This window comes from Bufo gargarizans, chromosome 2 (assembly GCF_014858855.1).
Source record: "Bufo gargarizans isolate SCDJY-AF-19 chromosome 2, ASM1485885v1, whole genome shotgun sequence".
NCBI lineage: Eukaryota > Metazoa > Chordata > Amphibia > Anura > Bufonidae > Bufo > Bufo gargarizans.
This window is the reverse complement of record NC_058081.1, coordinates 713,138,518-713,159,269: the sequence shown is the minus strand read 5'-3', so window position 1 is coordinate 713,159,269 and position 20,752 is coordinate 713,138,518. Positions and strand designations below refer to the sequence as shown.

General features: G+C 48.5%; 1 protein-coding gene across 1 annotated transcript in view; it reads left to right on the top strand.

Moving 5' to 3' along the window:
- The window catches only part of LOC122926348 (SCO-spondin-like), a 199,474-nt gene that overhangs the window by 46,345 nt on the left and 132,377 nt on the right, over positions 1-20,752 (top strand). The window contains 9 exon segments of the mRNA XM_044277723.1: positions 378-471; positions 554-948; positions 2,450-2,680; positions 2,899-3,076; positions 5,002-5,234; positions 9,287-9,409; positions 10,033-10,130; positions 11,802-12,033; positions 12,749-12,901. Of these exon segments, the coding sequence (XP_044133658.1) occupies positions 378-471; positions 554-948; positions 2,450-2,680; positions 2,899-3,076; positions 5,002-5,234; positions 9,287-9,409; positions 10,033-10,130; positions 11,802-12,033; positions 12,749-12,901 (1,737 nt within the window).

Here is a 20,752-nt window from a genome sequence, read left to right as displayed (position 1 = left end):
ACATCAAGCATCATACATACTGTATGTAGCAGAGCCACAGAGAAAACATTGTGAGGTTGTGAATACCGTATGTCAGTACTACATGTGATAATCTGCTGGGGAGAGGTCATGGCACAGATCGCCCTCAGCCCAGGGTGAGGTCTCAATTCTGCTCTTCTCTATTCATTAACAACTTCCTGAGAATGACCTAATCCATCCTGTAGAGGGTTAACCCTTGTAGAGGATCTGTGTTCACACCCAGGACTGAACCAGCAGGGGCTCTTTGGTGCTGGAGCGAGGGTTATGGGTGGCCCTGATATTACCCTGACCAGTTGTATCATATCTTCTATGCTTCCACAGGAATGGTCGTTTAACGGACATTTCTTTCCATCTTGTAGACGGCGGCTGCATTGACCCCTCAGAATGTCCATGTTACTGGGAGAGCTTACCATTTCCATCTGGTGCCGCTGTGAATCAAGGCTGCCACAACTGGTAGGTGTCATGTCATTGCTCACACACAGCCTATGAGGCTCTACATCCCTGGTCCTCTGGCCGATGACCCTTCTTTTTGCAGCACCTGTGAGTCTGGTCGGTGGAATTGTCCTGATGAGCCATGTTCTGCTCCTTCCCGATGTGGAGCTGATGAATTTTCCTGCCGATTCAGTGATCGCTGCATCCCCACCGCCTGGGTCTGTGATAATGAGGATGATTGTGGAGATGGATCCGATGAGATCTGCTCATCGACTTGTGCCCCACAAGAGCACCGCTGTGCCAATGGGCAGTGCATCCTCCTGGTACACCGCTGTGATGGCAGAGCTGACTGTGTGGATCACTCCGATGAATGGGGCTGTCCCGCTCCCGCCTGTAGTGACAATGAGTTCCGTTGCTCCAATGGACGCTGTATTCCCCTCACACATGTCTGCGATGGGGACCTGGACTGTGGGTTTGCTGATGACTCTGATGAATTGGGTAAGTCCCTACAATACAAGTATAAGCTCTCACATTCATCAATGGTCGGCTGCAGAATAGTGTCCTAACATCTTATGGAGGGGTCCACACCATACACAGGCTCTAGTCACATTTACAGTGGCATTCAAAAGTTTGGGCACTTGGTCAAAATTCCTGTTACAATTAATCAAGTTGAAGATTTTTTACAGTTGGTGTTATGTTTGTGTTGTTAAGACAAATGATGAATAAGAATGATGATAGTTTGCTTCTAGAATTTGCTGGAATTTCATTGAATCCATTCTTCCCTCTACCAGTAAAATGTTTCCCACACCATTGGCTGCAACACAACCCTAAACATGATTGATCCCCCCCCCCCCCACACACTCACGCTTGATGTTTGGAGGGGTGTTCTTCTCATGAAATTCTGGGCCCTTTTTCTCCAAACATACCTTTGTGGCAACAGAGCTCTATTTTACCCTCATCCATCCCCAGGACTTGTTTCCAGAACACATCATGTTCTTTTGCTGAATTTTATGGTGAAGAAACAGGGGAGCCTTCTTCTGATGACTCTTACATGAAGGCCGTATTTGTGCAGGTGTCACTGAACAGTAGGACAATTTCCCTGAAGGTCTTTTGTAGTCAAGAAGGTTTCTTATTTGGCTTTCTAGCAATCCTACCAGCAGCTGTCTCTGACATTTTTCTTGGTCTTCCAGACCTTCTCTTCACCTCCACTGTTCCTGTTTAATGCAATTTCTTAATTACATTTTGAACTGACAAAATAAGCACCCTGAAAACTCTTCTCCCTCTTCTTATAGTCTTCTCCTGCTTTGTGGACCTCAACCATTTTCATAGTGTTTGGCAGCTGTTTAGAAGAAAGCATGATTGCTGTTTTTTGGGCAAGGTTAAAGGAGTCGGGGTGTGAGATCGCCGGGCCTTTCCTAATGATGAGTGTCAACAAGCCTTAACCCTAACAGGAAATTTAAGATCTGAGACCTCAGTCCAAGTTATCCAAGCGCTCACATCTCCTTGGGTTCCCAGACTTTTACAATCTGCTCTTTAGTTTTGTTCACTGTACAATTATACAAAAGCACAATGCTCCACTGCTATAGTGCTTAAGATGCTGATAAGTGCGCTTCAGCTGTGACTTTATGCCTTTTCGAGATTATTTCATCTTCAACTTGCTCAACCGTTCAGAGTAACAGAAATTTTGACCACGAGGGCCCAAACCTTTTCATGCCACGGTACATTAGGATGACCTCACAGCAGTCTACATATATTGTAATTACACACAAAAATACACTGACGTGTACATAGTCCACAGCTGTCCCTTCTCTCTCAGCAGGAAGTCCCAGCATTAATTCTAGCAACAATTAGCATCTGAATTACATTTTAACTGTGGTCTGCATGTACGCAAATTCCTCCACCCTCAGCCACATTCAACCAGTTAAGATCAATCCAAACTAGCCAGTCCACTAGAAGAGACTCCCTCGGTGCCTCACCTCTCCATCTTCCTGTTCTCCAGGTTGCTCCTCTGGCTGCAGCTCTGCTCATTTTCTTTGCCCTTTGGGTAAGTGCATTCCCTACATTCACCGCTGTGATGGGCACGACGACTGCGGGGACTTCAGCGATGAGAGGAGCTGCTTCTGTCCATCCAGTGAGTTTCAGTGTCCAGAGGGGTTGTGTCTGGACAAGGAGAAGGTGTGTGATGGTCTCCGAGACTGCAGCAATGGAGCAGATGAGGCTGTATGCGAAGGTAACCCATGGCCAGTAACATCTCAGGATCTTACTATAGACCATCACCCCAGTCTACCTTTCAACCCATCAGGTTATCCTCAGACCCAGTTTGTGTTGGTCTAGACATGACCAACATTTGGGTCAGGAGAACCTAATCTTTCCCATCATCTCCTCATCTTGGTGTCTCCATGTTGCTGGTGATAGGTTAAAGAATGTATTGTGTCTCTGTTGTCTCAGGGCTCGGGACGTGTTCTCCAGGGTTCTGGGTTTGTGGAGATGGATCCTGCATCAGACGAGACAAGTTGTGTGATGGAAAATATGACTGCAGTGATGCATCCGATGAGGATCCAGCCCAGTGCATCTCTCTGCCACCAGAGATCACACGGATAACTCCACCAGGACCCACAGATCACACGTCAGGTGAAGAATGACATGTAGTGATCTTCAACCCTGTGATCTCTGTCTACTGTTACTCATCATTACTAGTGTTGAGCACGAATATTAATCACGAATATCGTAACTTCGCTAATTCGCGAATATTTCGAATATAGTGCTATAATTCGCTATATCAAATATTCGTAATTTTTTAACATCTGAAAACATGATTCCTCCCGGCTTCTTTCTTGTGGGTCAATGAGTCATTGGCCCACAAGCAACTTAAGCAGGAAGGAATCATGTTTTCATATGGAAAAAACTAATATATAGCAATATAGGGAATATATTCGTTATTTAGAATATTCGCCTTTTTTTTTCCAATCTGTACAGTTGTTCGCATACTCCTCCCCGACAAGCGTCTCAGTCACCATGGGAACGCCCTGAAATCGTGAAAACTCAGATCGAATGGTATATTCTAACCCACAGGCGTTCCCATGGTGACGGGGACACTTGTCGGGGAGCAGTATGCCAAAGTGGAATAACATTACAGATTGAAAAAAAAAAAAAAAAGACGAATATTCTAAATAACGAATATATTCTAAAACAAGAATATATAGCAATATAGCGAATATTCGTAAAATACACATATTAGCCAATAGGAAAGTTACCTTATACAGTTAAGAGAAAATCGCAAGACGCAAATAATTAAATCGCATATTATTCGTGATAAATAGAATAATGAAGAATATTCGATTTTGACGAATATAAGACGAATATTCAATCGAATATTTGCAAAATCAAATATGGCACCTCCCGCTCATCACTAATCATTACCTCCAATGGATCCCAATCACGGGATGCTGTCTCTGGGTTCTTTTTGTCTGGATCGTTGATCTTTGTCTTCTCATCACTCTTGATCACTATACCGTCACTGGACCCATTTTTATGTCCCTCTGCTATCCTCTGCTATCCTCTGCTATCCTCTGCTGTCCCTCTGCTGTCCCTCTGCTGTCCCTCTGCTATCCTCTGCTGTCCCTCTGCTATCCTCTGCTATCCTCTGCTGTCCCTCTGCTATCCTCTGCTGTCCCTCTAGATCCCTGCCCACTTTTCCTCAAGATTTCTATCTCCTGTCAGGCTGTCACTCTAGATCCCTGTCTGGTATCGTCCTAGATCTCTACTTGTTGTCACTTCAGATCCCCCCTGTTGTCAATCTAGATCCCTGCCTTCTCTTCCTACAAATCTCTATCCTGTCTCTCTAGATCTCTGTCTATCACCCTACATCTCTACCTCTTCTCATTCTAGATCCCTACCTAGATCTCTGCCTTCAATCACTTTAGATCCCTTCCTGCCTTCTCCCAAGAATTCTATCTCTTGTCACTATAGATTCTGCCTGGAATTATTCTAGATCCCTACCTGTTGTGACTCTGGATTTCTGTCACTATATAGCCCTGCCTACTTTCCATCCAGAATTCTAACTCCTGTTACTCTTGATCTTTGATTGGTATCATTCTATATCGCTACCCGTTGGCACTCTAGATCCCTGCCTTCTGGCACTCTAGATCCCTGCCTTCTGTCACTCCAGATCCCTGCCTTCCGGCACTCCAGATCCCTGCCTTCCGGCACTCCAGATCCCTGCCTTCCGGCACTCCAGATCCCTGCCTTCCGGGACTCTAGATCCCTGCCTTCCGTCACTCTAGATCCCTGCCTTCCGGCACTCTAGATCCCTGCCTTCTGGCACTTTAGATCCCTGCCTTCCGTCACTCTAGATCCCTGCCTTCCGGCACTCCTGACACTTGTTCTCTGTCATTCATCTTTTCCCTGCTATAATTTGCTCTGCATGTGCTGCAGCCGTGATGTTGGGGACAGAAGCGCAGTGTGAATACAGATCTTTTGCACTGCGTTAGACGACCCCCCATGATAAATCTCCCTGGTTGTGTTCTCCATAACAGTCCGGGGACCAGGCAGTCGCTGCAGCCCATACGAGTTCCAGTGTGGCAGCGGTGAGTGCAGACCCCGGGGCTGGCTGTGTGACGGCGAGGTGGACTGCATGGACGCCAGCGATGAGCATGACTGTAACAGAACATGTGACCTGGACCACTTCAAATGCACGCTGAGCGGGGAGTGCGTCAGCTACGGCCAGCTGTGTGATGGCGTTCCCCACTGCCATGACCAATCAGATGAAAGCATGGACAACTGCGGTAAGAGATGCTACACTTCACTGCTATATACTACAGGTATAATATACTGCTATATACTGTAGAATAATATACAGACCGAATAGCCAAAAGGTCACCAAAATCCAGAATACACAGCAGACAGGGAGCAGAAGGATGCAGCTTCTCTGTGTGTGTGTGACACTGCATGCTGTGAGAGGGGAGGGAGAGGAGGGGGATGCAGCTTCTCTCTGTGTGTGTGACACTGCATGCTGTGAGAGGGGAGGAAGAGGAGGGGGACGCAGCTTCTCTGTGTGTGTGACACTGCATGCTGTGAGAGGGGAGGAAGAGGAGGGGGATGCAGCTTCTCTGTGTGTGACACTGCATGCTGTGAGAGGGGAGGGAGAGGAGGGGGATGCAGCTTCTCTCTGTGTGTGTGACACTGCATGCTGTGAGAGGGGAGGGAGAGGAGGGGGATGCAGCTTCTCTCTGTGTGTGTGACACTGCATGCTGTGAGAGGGGAGGAAGAGGAGGGGGATGCAGCTTCTCTGTGTGTGACACTGCATGCTGTGAGAGGGGAGGAAGAGGAGGGGGATGCAGCTTCTCTGTGTGTGTGTGACACTGCACGCTGTGAGTGGGGAGGAAGAGGAGGGGGATGCAGCTTCTCTGTGTGTGACACTGCATGCTGTGAGTGGGGAGGAAGAGGAGGGGGACGCAGCTTCTCTGTGTGTGTGTGACACTGCATGCTGTGAGAGGGGAGGAAGAGGAGGGGGATGCAGCTTCTCTGTGTGTATGTGTGTGACACTGCATGCTGTGAGAGGGGAGGAAGAGGAGGGGGATGCAGCTTCTCTGTGTGTATGTGTGTGACACTGCATGCTGTGAGAGGGGAGGAAGAGGAGGAGGATGCAGCTTCTCTGTGTGTGTGTGACACTGCATGCTGTGAGAGGGGAGGAAGAGGAGGAGGGGGATGCAGCTTCTCTGTGTGTGTGACACTGCATGCTGTGAGAGGGGAGGAAGAGGAGGGGGACGCAGCTTCTCTGTGTGTGTGACACTGCATGCTGTGAGAGGGGAGGAAGAGGAGGGGGACGCAGCTTCTCTGTGTGTGTGTGACACTGCATGCTGTGAGAGGGGAGGAAGAGGAGGGGGATGCAGCTTCTCTGTGTGTATGTGTGTGACACTGCATGCTGTGAGAGGGGAGGAAGAGGAGGGGGATGCAGCTTCTCTGTGTGTGTGACACTGCATGCTGTGAGAGGGGAGGAAGAGGAGGGGGACGCAGCTTCTCTGTGTGTGTGACACTGCATGCTGTGAGAGGGGAGGAAGAGGAGGGGGACGCAGCTTCTCTGTGTGTGTGTGACACTGCATGCTGTGAGAGGGGAGGAAGAGGAGGGGGATGCAGCTTCTCTGTGTGTGACACTGCATGCTGTGAGAGGGGAGGAAGAGGAGGGGGATGCAGCTTCTCTGTGTGTGTGACACTGCATGCTGTGAGAGGAGAGGAAGAGGAGGAGGTGGATGCAGCTTCTCTGTGTGTGTGACACTGCATGCTGTGAGAGGGGAGGAAGAGGAGGGGGATGCAGCTTCTCTGTGTGTGTGACACTGCATGCTGTGAGAGGGGGATGCAGCTTCTCTGTGTGTGTGACACTGCATGCTGTGAGAGGGGAGGAAGAGGAGGGGGACGCAGCTTCTCTGTGTGTGACACTGCATGCTGTGAGAGGGGAGGAAGAGGAGGGGGATGCAACTTCTCTGTGTGTGTGACACTGCATGCTGTGAGAAGGGAGGAAGAGGAGGGGGATGCAGCTTCTCTGTGTGTGTGACACTGCATGCTGTGAGAAGGGAGGAAGAGGAGGGGGATGCAGCTTCTGTGTGTGACACTGCATGCTGTGAGAGGGGAGGAAGAGTAGGGGGACGCAGCTTCTCTGTGTGTGACACTGCATGCTGTGAGAGGGGAGGAAGAGGAGGGGGATGCAGCTTCTCTGTGTGTATGTGTGTGACACTGCATGCTGTGAGAGGGGAGGAAGAGGAGGGGGATGCAGCTTCCCTGTGTGTGACACTGCATGCTGTGAGAGGGGGGGAAGAAGAGGAGGATGCAGCTTCTCTGCGTGTGTGTGACACTGCATGCTGTGAGAGGGGAGGAAGAGGAGGGGGACGCAGCTTCTCTGTGTGTGTGTGACACTGCATGCTGTGAGAGGGGAGGAAGAGGAGGAGGGGGATGCAGCTTCTCTGTGTGTGTGTGTGACACTGCATGCTGTGAGAGGGGAGGAAGAGGAGGGGGACGCAGCTTCTCTGTGTGTGACACTGCATGCTGTGAGAGGGGAGGAAGAGGAGGGGGACGCAGCTTCTCTGTGTGTGTAACACTGCATGCTGTGAGAGGGGAGGAAGAGGAGGGGGACGCAGCTTCTCTGTGTGACACTGCATGCTGTGAGAGGGGAGGAAGAGTAGGGGGACGCAGCTTCTCTGTGTATGACACTGCATGCTGTGAGAGGGGAGGAAGAGGAGGGGGATGCAGCTTCTCTGTGTGTATGTGTGTGACACTGCATGCTGTGAGAGGGGAGGAAGAGGAGGGGGATGCAGCTTCCCTGTGTGTGACACTGCATGCTGTGAGAGGGGGGGAAGAAGAGGAGGATGCAGCTTCTCTGTGTGTGTGTGACACTGCATGCTGTGAGAGGGGAGGAAGAGGAGGGGGACGCAGCTTCTCTGTGTGTGACACTGCATGCTGTGAGAGGGGAGGAAGAGGAGGGGGATGCAGCTTCCCTGTGTGTGACACTGCATGCTGTGAGAGGGGGGGAAGAAGAGGAGGATGCAGCTTCTCTGTGTGTGTGTGACACTGCATGCTGTGAGAGGGGAGGAAGAGGAGGGGGACGCAGCTTCTCTGTGTGTGTGACACTGCATGCTGTGAGAGGGGAGGAAGAGGAGGGGGATGCAGTTTCTCTGTGTGTGACACTGCATGCTGTGAGAGGGGAGGAAGAGGAGGTGGATGCAGCTTCTCTGTGTGTGTGTGTGTGTGTGACACTGCATGCTGTGAGAGGGGAGGAAGAGGAGGGGGACGCAGCTTCTCTGTGTGTGACACTGCATGCTGTGAGAGGGGGGGAAGAGGAGGGGGATGCAGCTTCTCTGTGTGTGACACTGCATGCTGTGAGAGGGGAGGAGGGGGACGCAGCTTCTCTGTGTGTGACACTGCATGCTGTGAGAGGGGAGGAAGAGGAGGGTGGCCCAGAGCCCAGAATCCAGAAGAAAACGAAGGAAGTTGGAGCAGAGAATCTACAGGAGAGTAAACCTTACTGAGAAGGAAATTAACATAAAAGAGCGGAGTAACAGTAACAGTGACCCCCATTTGTGGGACATTATTAGGCTACATCCACGTTCCACAGAGGAACACCCAGAAAAGTTCCTATAAACAACAGCAGGACAGATATGTACTGTGCAGGGGTCTGATCTCAGGGCTCTAACTCCAGGGATTGCAGTCTGGATGTCCCACAATATGCGGGCACCGGCCGTGTGCTCCCCATATCACGGACGCGGACCCATTCACTTGAATAGGTCCTCAATCCGGAGTTGCAGTGCGTAATGGAGGCATCGAACCCAATGGAAGCACTAGGAAGGCGGTGTGAGAACTTACTGTTGTTTTGGCTGAAGATAAGTGCTTTGTGTGATTGAACTTTAAACGGCTGACGTTAAGCCATCCTGTTGGGATAATTTTGGTGTTGTCATTTCTTTTTATAAAACCCTCATGCTGCATCCAGTCCTGCTAATTGCCTACCATTTGTAGAGCGAACTCTCATAGGCACAAGTATTATACAATCTCAGTGAGGGAGAAACGTATAACTCTGCTGGGGAGGAGCTTATAACTATTTAAGGGAGGAGCTCTTAACCCTGCAGGGGAGGAGCTTGTAACTATGTAGAGGAGGAGCTCATAATTCTGCAGGGGAAGAGCTCATAACTCTGTGGGGGTGAAGATCATAACTCTGCAGGGGAGGACCTGATACCTCTGCAGGGGAGGAATCAAGGATAACTGGAGTTTTTCTACAGTAATGATCAATTATTTCCTTCTCTCTTCACTCTCCTCTTACGTCACAATAACTTTGGATATTTTATGTTCTCAGGTTCTGCTCAGATCCCACCCTGTCCCGGGCACTTTATCTGCACCAACCGGATGTGTGTGAACATCTCTCGGGTCTGTGACGGCTCTCCGGACTGTCCTCAGGGGGAAGATGAGAGGACATGTGGTGAGACCCCAACCCAAAAGAGCCTACTGGGAGGAGTTGGAAGGGGGAGGTGTTAGGTTCATGGAGTCTGATATGGGTGGTTTTGGGGGCCTTTACATTAGAGGGTGCCCATGGGAGAGGATTATTCTAGCAGCAGATGGGGCAATATGGGATTTATAAGCATGAGGAGCCTTGGAAGTGTAGAGAGAAGATGATGTTATAGGACAGTTGGCCATCTTGTGCACACACTCTCCATCTGTCCCGCCAGCGATTAATCTGCATTTTCTTACTGAGAGGAGACTGTCAGTATGGAGGCACCAGTATAGTTACCGGCCACCTGACTGAAGCAGATCCCAGTGCACTATGTGGTCCATTACTGTGGTTCCTTCTTGGTCAGCTTCACCCCAAGATCTGTGGCCGTCTGATCCAGGATCTCACAGTCCCTGCAGTCCCAGCAATATGAGCACAGAGTCTGACCTGTGACCAACAGTACACGGGGTCCTGAGGTCACGTATCAGTGGGGTGATGTAGTGTTTGCTGCCCCATCCGCAGTCTAATAAATGCCCCAGTTACACCCTAATTGCCCCATCCATCTGTTTCTGGGGGCCGCTTTACGTCCTGATATACATTTCCTTCCTTTGTAGAGAAGAGTCTGTTGACCACGGCTTCCACCAACCAAACGTCTCCAGCCAGCTGCCCAGAATACATGTGCCCGGACGGCCGCTGTCTGATGTTTACACAGGTACGTGAGGTGTGAGGTATAAGGAATAAGGTGTGATGTGAGGTGTGAGGTATAAGGTGTGAGGCATAAGGTATAAGATGTGAGGTATAAGGTGTGAGACATGAGGAATGAGGTGTGAGGTATAAGGTGTGAGGCATGAGAAATGAGGTGCGTCATGAGGAGTGAGGTATAAGATGTGAGGAATGAGGTGTGAGGTATATGGTGTGAGGCAGGAGGCATGAGGAATAAAGTATGAGGAATGAGGTGTGAGGTATGAGGCGTGAGTGCAGTGGTCGTGTTTGGGGATAAGTCCAGAGAGTCAGGGTCTGCAGTAACCAGTGCGGTTCTTTACTGGAGGGATTCAGGTGCAAAACAATACAGGCGAGGCATAGGGCCGGCTTCTCCAGTCTCCTCCCTGAGACGAGGCATAGGGCCGGCTTCTCCAGTCTCCTCCCTGAGACGAGGCATAGGGCCGGCTTCTCCAGTCTCCTCCCTGAGACGAGGCATAGGGCCGGCTTCTCCAGTCTCCTCCCTGAGACGAGGCATAGGGCTGGCTTCTCCAGTCTCCTCCCTAGGACAAAGCATATGGCTGTCTTCTCCAGTCTCCTCCCTAGGACGAGGCATAGGGTCGACTTCTCCAGTCTCCTCCCTGAGACGAGGCATAGGGCCGGCTTTTCCAGTCTCCTCCCTAGGATGAAGCATAGGGCTGGCTTCTCCAGTCTCCTCCCTAGGACGAGGCATAGGTCTGGCTTCTCCAGTCTCCTTCTTTATACTAGGCATAGGGCTGGATTTTCCAGTCTCCTCTCTGAGATGAGGCATAGGGCTGGCTTCTCCAGTCTCCTTCTTTATACTAGGCATAGGGCTGGCTTCTCCAGTCTCCTCCCTGTCAGAAGAACGGTTTGATACTGAGTAAAGGCCTGAGCTAGCTGTCCCTCTCTCTCTTCAGTAGGCTGGTACCCTGGTCCAAGGCTGGTGATGCAGGGTCTGTGGCAGCGTATCCCCATCTCAGCATCTTCTTCTGGTCACTCAGTAGACTGGCAGAGTCTCCTCTTCCAATCATTGTTCCCTAACTGCAGAACACGAGGGGCTCTGACTGCTCTCCTTATATACAGTTTCTGGCTGAACTAGAACCTTCTAGTGGGAGGGGTGGAGAAGCTCAGCACAAACAGATACAATGTTACACTTTCCGTCTCTCATAGACTTACATTACAGCTTCAATGATCCTCAATGGCAATGACACAGAAGGTTTTCCAGACAAAAACAAGTCTCCCGACATAACAACAGCACTAAAACCAGACAGTAACAAGATCAGTCTGTCTGGTTTTAGTGGTAACAATGTCTGTGGAAAATTACCAGCTTCTCATTCAAAGTCCCAAAAGTCTCTCAGTATTCATTAACCCTTTCCACAGAGCCTTGCAAACACAGTGCAAATGAACAGGATATATATCACAACATACAAAATGCAGGAACACAGGAATAATCAGTCTAAGTTAAAACCTTTGCAAGTGAAATAAAGTAGGAAGTTTATAACTTTCCATAGGGGAAATAGACAAATGTCCAAACGTCAAAGCTGCTCCAGGGCACTACATGAGGTGTGAGGTATGAGGTGTGAGTTATAAGACATCTCCTGTGTATCCTGATATATTGGGTGACCCCCTCACACTTTTGGGGTCCTCTGCCCCATGTCTCCAGGTCTGTAATGGGGTCCCTGACTGTGAGGATGAATCTCTGGGCTCCGTGGCCTCTGATGAGAAGGAATGTGGGTTCTGGAGTCCATGGGGCTCATGGAGCGATTGTAGCCAATCTTGCGGGACCGGTAGACAGCACCGACGCCGCGTCTGCACCAACCTCTCCAGAGACATCCTGAGAGTGTGCCGGGGAGAGGAGATCGAGGCGCAGCAGTGCTTCTCTGTGTCCTGCCCAGGTGAGGACCGCAAAACCATGGTAGTAGTCCTGGCTGGAGAGTCAGGTCCAGCAGATCTTCAATGATGGGAGTCATCCAGGCTGGACATTCTTGTCTCCCAGTTCCTCAGAAATGGGAGTAGTCCAAGCTGGACATTCACATCTCCTAGATCCACCATGATGGGAGTAGCCCATACTGGACATTGTGGTCTCCTAGTTCCTCAGAAATGGGAGTAGTCCAGGCTGGACATAGACATCTCATTAATCCAACATGATGGGAGTAGTCCAGGCTGGACATTCACATCTCCTAGATCCACAATGATGGGAGTAGTCCAGGCTGAACATTCACATCTCCTAGATCCACAATGATGGTAGTAATCCAGGCTGGATATTCTCATCTCCCAGTTTCTCAGAAATGGGAGTAGTCCAGGCTGGACATAGACATCTCATTAATCCAACATGATGGGAGTAGTCCAGGCTGGACATTCACATCTCCTAGATCTACAATGATGGGAGTAGTCCAGGCTGGACATGCATATCTCCTAGATCACTGTTCATAGCTGATGAAATGGATGGGCAGAGCAGAGATGATGGAGATGTGTGAGGTCCTCTGCTGTACTGGTCCAGTCATATGTCCCAGAATCTCTGCACTCACAGAATATTCCAGAATCAAAATGAGGTGGGGGATGGGGGTAAAGCTCTCATTTTCCACATGACACCTGATCTTGTCCTTCCAGTTGACGGCTCTTGGACTCCATGGACGACATGGTCAAACTGTACCCAGGACTGCACTGGGGTGGTGATTCGGCGCAGGGAGTGTACGCCTCCACAGAACCTTGGGCGCCATTGTTCTGATCTTCCGGAATCCTCAGCATTATCTCTGGAGATTGGTAAGGGTGAATTTACATGACCCGAAAACAAAATGGCCGTTAAAAGAGATGCCCCCCCCCCACAATCTGTGTTCAGCCATTTTATGACCTCTGAAAACAGATGAATTTCATTATTTATTTATTTTTATAACCCAACCCCTGCAGTGACCTCAGTGTAAGTAATACCCCCCAAAGGGGCACTGCACATTAAATGGCCTCTCTCTATATATATATGCTCCCCATTGTGCCCCTAGTGTATATATATATGTGCTTTAAATTGTGCCCCCAGTATAGATGATAGATGTGCTCCCCATCGTGCCTCCAGTATATATGTGTTCCACATTGTGCCCCCAGTATATGTGTTCCACATTGTGCCCCCAGTATATATATATATATATGTTCCCCATTATGCTCCCCATTTGTTCCCCAGTATATATTTGTGTTCCCCTTTGTGCCCCCAGTATATAATTGTGTTCCCCATTGTGCCCCTAGTATATATTTGTGTTCCCCATTGTGCCCCCAGTATATATGTGTTCCACATTGTGCCCCCAGTATATATATATGTTCCCCATTATGCTCCCCAGTATATATTTGTGTTCCCCATTGTGCCCCCAGTATATATACCTTCCCCATTGTACATTCAGTATCTATAATGCCCCTCTTAATGCCTTCCAGTAGATAGACTTACAAAAAATAGAGTAACAATGTTTTGAACTTCTGACTTCCAGGCTCCATATCTCACCAGTATATATTTGTGTTCCCCATTGTGCCCCAATATAGATATGTTTCCCATTATGTCCCCAGTATATATGTGTCCCCAGTATAGTATAGATGTGTTCCCCATTGTGCCCCCAGTATATATATATATATATATATATATATATATATACAGTACAGAATAAAAGTTTGGTCACACCTTCTCATTCAAAGAGTTTTCTTTATTTTCATGACTATGGACATTGTAGATTCGCACTGAAGGCATCAAAACTATGAATTATCACATGTGGAATTATATACATAACAAAAAAGTGTGAAACAACTGAAAATATGTCATATTCTAGGTTCTTCACAGTAGCCACCTTTTGCTTTGATTACTGCTTTGCACACTCTTGGCATTCTCTTGATGAGCTTCCAGAGGTAGTCACCTGAAATGGTCTTCCAACAGTCTTGAAGGAGTTCCCAGAGATGCTTAGCACTTGTTGGCCCTTTTGCCTTCACTCTGCGGTCCAGCTCACCCCAAACCATCTCGATTGGGTTCAGGTCCGGTGACTGTGGAGGCCAGGTCATCTGGCGCAGCGCCCCATCACTCTCCTTCATGGTCAAATAGCCCTTACACAGCCTGGAGGTGTTTGGGGTCATTGTCCTGTTGAAAAATAAATGCTGGTCCAACTAAACGCAAACTGGATGGAATAGCATGCCGCTGCAAGATGCTGTGGTGGCCATGCTGGTTCAGTATGCCTTCAATTCTGAATAAATCCCCAACAGTGTCACCAGCAAAGCCCCCCCACACCATCACACCTCCTCCTCCATGCTTCACGGTGGGAACCAGGCATGTAGAGTCCATCCGTTCACCTTTTCTGCGTCGCACAAAGACACGGTGGTTGGAACCAAAGATCTCAAATTTGGACTCATCAGACCAAAGCACAGATTTCCACTGGTCTAATGTCCATTCCTTGTGTTCTTTAGCCCAAACAAGTCTCTTCTGCTTGTTGCCTGTCCTTAGCAGTGGTTTCCTAGCAGATCTTCTACCATGAAGGCCTGATTCACACAGTCTCCTCTTAACAGTTGTTCTAGAGATGTGTCTGCTGCTAGAACTCTGGGTGGCATTGACCTGGTCTCTAATCTGAGCTGCTGTTAACCTGCGATTTCTGAGGCTGGTGACTCGGAGGAACTTATCCTCCGCAGCAGAGGTGACTCTTGGTCTTCCTTTCCTGGGGCGGTCCGCATGTGAGCCAGTTTCTTTGTAGTGCTTGATGGTTTTTGTGACTGCACTTGGGGACACTTTTTAAAGTTTTCCCACTTTTCCGGACTGACTGACCTTCATTTCTTAACCCCTTAAGGACCGGGCTCATTTTCACCTTAAGGACCGGGCCATTTTTTGCAAATCTGACCAGTGTCACTTTAAGTGCTCATAACTTTCAAACGCTTTGACTTACCCAGGCCGTTCTGAGATTGTTTTTTCGTCACATATTGTACTTCATGACACTGCTAAAATTGGGTCAAAAAAGTTATTTTTTTTGCATAAAAAAATACATTTTTTACCAAAAATTTTGAAAAATTAGCAAATTTCAAAGTTTCAGTTTCTCTACTTCTGTAATACATAGTAATACCCCCAAAAATTGTGATGACTTTACATTCCCCATATGTCTACTTCATGTTTGTAGCATTTTGGGAATGATATTTTATTTTTTGGGGATGTTACAAGGCTTAGAAGTTTAGAAGCAAATTTTGAAATTTTTGAGAAATCTTCAAAATCCCACTTTTTATGGACCAGTTCAGGTTTGAAGTCATATTGTGAGGCTTAGATAATAGAAACCTCCCAAAAATGACCCCATTCTAGAAACTACACCCCTCAAGGTATTCAAAACTGTTTTTTCAAACTTTATTAACCCTTTAGGTGTTCCACAAGAGTTAATGGCAGATGGAGAAACAATTATGAAATTTCAATTTTTTGGAAAATTTTCCAATATAATCAATTTTTTCTAGGAGTAAAACAAGGGTTAACTGCCAAACAACACTCAAAATGGGTTGCCCTGATTCTGTAGTTTGCAAAAACACCCCATATGTGGTCGTAAACTACTGTTTGGCCGAACGGTAGCACATAGAAGGAGGGGAACACCATATGGGTTTTGGAAGGCAGATTTTGCAGGACTGGTTTTGTTTATACCATGTCCCATTTGAAGCCCCCTGTTGCACCCCTAGAATAGAAATTTCAAAAAAGTGACTCCATCTAAGAAAGTACACCCCTCAAGGTATTCAAAACTGGGTTTACAAACTTTGTTAACCCTTTAGGTGTTCCACAAGAGTTAATGGCAGATGGAGAAACAATTATGAAATTTCAATTTTTTGGAAAATTTTCCAATATAATCAATTTTTTCTAGGAGTAAAACAAGGGTTAACTGCCAAACAACACTCAAAATGGGTTGCCCTGATTCTGTAGTTTGCAAAAACACCCCATATGTGGTCGTAAACTACTGTTTGGCCGAACGGTAGCACATAGAAGGAGGGGAACACCATATGGGTTTTGGAAGGCAGATTTTGCAGGACTGGTTTTGTTTATACCATGTCCCATTTGAAGCCCCCTGTTGCACCCCTAGAATAGAAATTTCAAAAAAGTGACTCCATCTAAGAAAGTACACCCCTCAAGGTATTCAAAACTGGGTTTACAAACTTTGTTAACCCTTTAGGTGTTCCACAAGAGTTAATGGCAGATGGAGAAACAATTATGAAATTTCAATTTTTTGGAAAATTTTCCAATATAATCAATTTTTTCTAGGAGTAAAACAAGGGTTAACTGCCAAACAACACTCAAAATGGGTTGCCCTGATTCTGTAGTTTGCAGAAACACCCCATATGTGGTGGTAAACTACTGTTTGGCTAAACGGCAGGACATAGAAGAAGGGGAACGCCATATGGGTTTTGGAAGGCAGATTTTGCTGGACTGGTTTATTTACACCATGTACCCTTTCAAGCCCCCTGATGCACCCCTAGAGTAGAAACTCCATAAAAGTGACCCCATCTAGGAAACTACGGGATAAGGTGGTTGTTGTTTTGGGACTATTTTTGGGGTAAATTTGATATTTGGTTGCTCTATATTACTCTTTTTTGAGGCAATGTAACAAAAAAATTAAAATCTAAAATTGTTTCTACATTCGCTATTTAGTTTTGTGGAACACCTAAAGGGTTAACATAGTTTGTAAAGTAACTTTTGAATACCTTGAGGGGTGTAGTTTCTTAGATGGGGTCACTTTTTTGGAGTTTCTAGTCTGGGCTACATCAGGGGGGGCTTCTAATGGGACATGGTGTCAAAAAAAAAACTGTCCATCAAAATCTGCCTTCCAGAAACCGTATGGCGTTCCCTTCGTTCTATGCCCTGCCGTGCGGCTATATAGCCATTTACGACCACATATGGGGTGTTTCTGCAAACGACAGAATCGGGGCAATAAATATTTAGTTTTGTTTGGCTGTTAACCCTTGCTTTATTACCGGCAAAATGGATTTAAATTGAAATTTTGCCCAAAAATAGGTGTTTTGGCACCGTTTTTATTTTATATTTTTAACACCGTTCATCCGAGGCGTTTGGTCAAAAGTTATTTTTATAGCGACGACTTTTACGCACGCGACGATGCCCAATATGTATGGCTCTCAGACTTTGGAGACACTAAGCAGGCATCCTAAAAACTGCGGCCCTCCAGATGTTGTAAAACTACAATTCCCACCATGCCCTGCTGATGGCTGTAGGTTGTCTGGGCATGCTGGGAGTTATAGTTTTACAACATCTGGAGGGCCGCAGTTTGAGGATGCCTGCACTAAAACTAATATTTTTGGGGGAAAGAAAAATAGTTTTCGTGTCTCCAAAGTCTGAGAGCCATAGTGTTTTATGTTCTCTAGTGAACTGTTGGGGATTATAAAAATTTAGTACTCCATGGAAGTGTGATACTCCCTGAAGCAATCGATAACGCAGAGGCCCGGATGATCGGGGCACGTGTCGCACTGAGTGGTGGTGTCCTTCCGTATCCCCCTCCTGCGACACACTCTGCACTTTTTTTGGGTTCGTCCCTTCTTTCCAGTATGGGGGACCACACCTGGAAAGTGTTGGCCAGGGACGATCCGGGCGCCTCCAGTTCCCGAGGTACTCCGGCCTGCTCTTTCCCGGTCCGAAAAGATCAGGTCCTTGAGGACTGCCTCATAGAATTGGAGGAATGTCCCTGTGCTGCCAGCGCTTCGGGATAGTACAAAAGAGTTGTACATGGCAACCTGCACCAAGTAGACCGCAACTTTTTTGTACCATGCCCGGGTTTTGCGCATGGCGTTATATGGCGTGAGGACTTGATCCGAGAGATCAACTCCTCCCATATACCGATTGTAGTCGACGATACAATCGGGCTTGAGGACCGTTGCCGCGGTACCTCGCACAGGGACTGGGGTGGTGCCGTTACCGTGGATTGTGGACAGCATAAGGACATCCCTCTTGTCCTTATACCTGACCAGCAACAGGTTTCCACTGGTAAGTGCACGGGTCTCACCCCTGGGGATAGGTACCTGGAGGGGGTAGGCAGGGAGGCCGCGCTGATTTTTCCGCACGGTCCCACAAGCGAACGTAGATCTGGCGGCAAGGGACCTGAACAAGGGAATGCTGGTATAAAAGTTATCCACGTACAAGTGGTAACCATTATCCAGCAGTGGGTACATAAGGTCCCACACGAGTTTCCCGCTAACACCCAGAGTGGGGGGACATTCTGGGGGTTGAATACGGGAATCTCGCCCCTCGTACACACGAAATTTGTAAGTGTACCCTGAGGTACTCTCACAAATTTTGTATAGCTTCACGCCATACCTCGCTCGCTTTGTGGGAATATATTGGCGGAAACTGAGTCTCCCCTTGAACGCAATGAGCGACTCATCAACCGCGACCTCCCTTCCAGGTACGTAGGCCTGCTGAAATGTGGCCCCAAAGTGATCGATGACAGGCCGTATCTTATACAGCCGGTCATAGGCAGGATCACCTCGGGGTGGACATGCTGCATTATCGGAATAATGCAGACATTTCCGGATGGCCTCAAACCGGGAGCGTGTCATGACCATACTGTACAGTGGGGTCTGGTACAGGACGTCCCCACTCCAGTATTGCCTGACACTGGGTTTTTGGACTAGACCCATATGCAGCACGAGGCCCCAAAATGTCCTCATTTCGGCTGCACTGACCGGCGTCCAGCCACCGGGTCTAGCCAAAACTGAGCCTGGGTTTTGAGCGACGAACTGTTGGGCGTACAGATTCGTCTGCTCCACCATCAAATTCACCAGTGGGTTACTGAAAAAAAAACTAAAATAGTCAATTTCAGTAAACCCCACTGTGGGAATCTGGATTCCAGGATTGCCAGCGAAATCCGGAATCTCAGGCTCAAAGTCCACTGGGGGACACCAGCTAAGTTCATCGGCAGGGGTCTCCGGTGAACTTATTTGGTGGGCCGGGAAACCAGTACGAACCCCAGGGCGGCTCGTACTAGGGTGGGCCACAGGATCCCTAGCATGTGCGGCCCCTGGCTCCGCCTGGCGGCGTCTCCGCCGCCTTGGTGGCTCATCGTCATCCGATGATGATGAGGAGGATGCTGATGATAAGAGGAATGTGGGGTCATCCTCATCCTCACTGGGGCTCTCGGAGTCGGAGGCAATCTGGGCATATGCCTCCTCGGCCGAGAACACCCGGCGGGCCATGGGTGTGTGTGCGTGTAGGTGTGCGTGCGTGTAAACATTTATTCTATGTGCGTGTGTGTGGGGGCACGGGTGTTCGCGTACTAAAAAAAGGAAAAAAGGGCAAGTGTTAGGAAAAAAAAAAAGTTGCTGATTAGCGGTACAACGCTGATCAGCGGTGGGGCAGGCGATGCGCTAACAGTGGACGGACGCTAAAAAGTGCCGACCAGTCAGCGAACGCAGAAAAAAAAGTGGTGGTGAGGGGGCTAGTGGTGGTGGTGGGGGGGGGGGGGTTGGGGGGAGTGGTGGGGGGATGGGTGGAGGGGGTGGGGGGGCTGGTGGTGGTGGGGGGCTGGTAGGGGGGGGCAAGTGGCAGGGGGGGGTCTGGGGTCTGATAGATGGATCAAAAAAAGTTTTGTGTAAAAGTTAAAAGTTTTTTTTTTTTTTTTTTTTCCTAACTAACTTTTCCCTTCTTTCCCTGCCTAACGGTGCCTCTCCCTCACTGACCCTAACCTACCTGGGTGGCGATGGGTGCAGGAGGGTGATGGATGGCGATTAGGGGGACACAGGAGCTGGTGCTGGACGATGCTGCCGGGTGCTCGTGCAGAACAGGAAGAGGAGGGGAGAGAGGAGCGCAGGAAGTTTGAATCTCGCGCCTCTCTCCCCTGCACCAATCAGCACCCTGGACAGCAGTGTTCAGCACCAGGGCCAGCACCGCCTCCTCAAATCCTCGGACTGCGATTGGTGGTGTATAATTACGCCACCGATCGCAGTCTTTTTCCGGTTCATCGGGTCACAGCACACCCGAATGGACCGGAAACGCAGAAAACCGCAGGTCTGAATTGACCTGCGGTTTTCTGCGATCGCCGATACGGGGGGGTCAAATGACCCCCCCCTGCGTTGTTACGGGATGCCGGCTGAATGATTTCAGCCGAAATCCCGTTCCGATTAACCCCCGCGGCGCCGGAATGCCGATTTTAAGTCAGGACGTACCGGTACGCCCTTGGTCCTTAAGGACTCGGGAAATAGGGCGTACCGGTACGCCCTGTGTCCTTAAGGGGTTAAAGTAATGATGGCCACTCGTTTTTCTTTACTTAGCTGCTTTTTTCTTGCCATAATACAAATTCTAACAGTCTATTCAGTAGGACTATCAGCTGTGTATCCACCTGACTTCTCCACAACGCAACTGATGGTCCCAACCCCATTTATAAGGCAAGAAATCCCACTTATTACACCTGACAGGGCACACCTGTGAAGTGAAGACCATTTCAGGTGACTACCTCCTGGAGCTCATCAAGAGAATGCCAAGAGTGTGCAAAGCAGTAATCAAAGCAAAAGGTGGCTACTGTGAAGAACCTAGAATATGACATATTTTCAGTTGTTTCACACTTGTTTGTTATGTATATAATTCCACATGTGATAATTCATAGTTTTGATGCCTTCAGTGCGAATCTACAATTG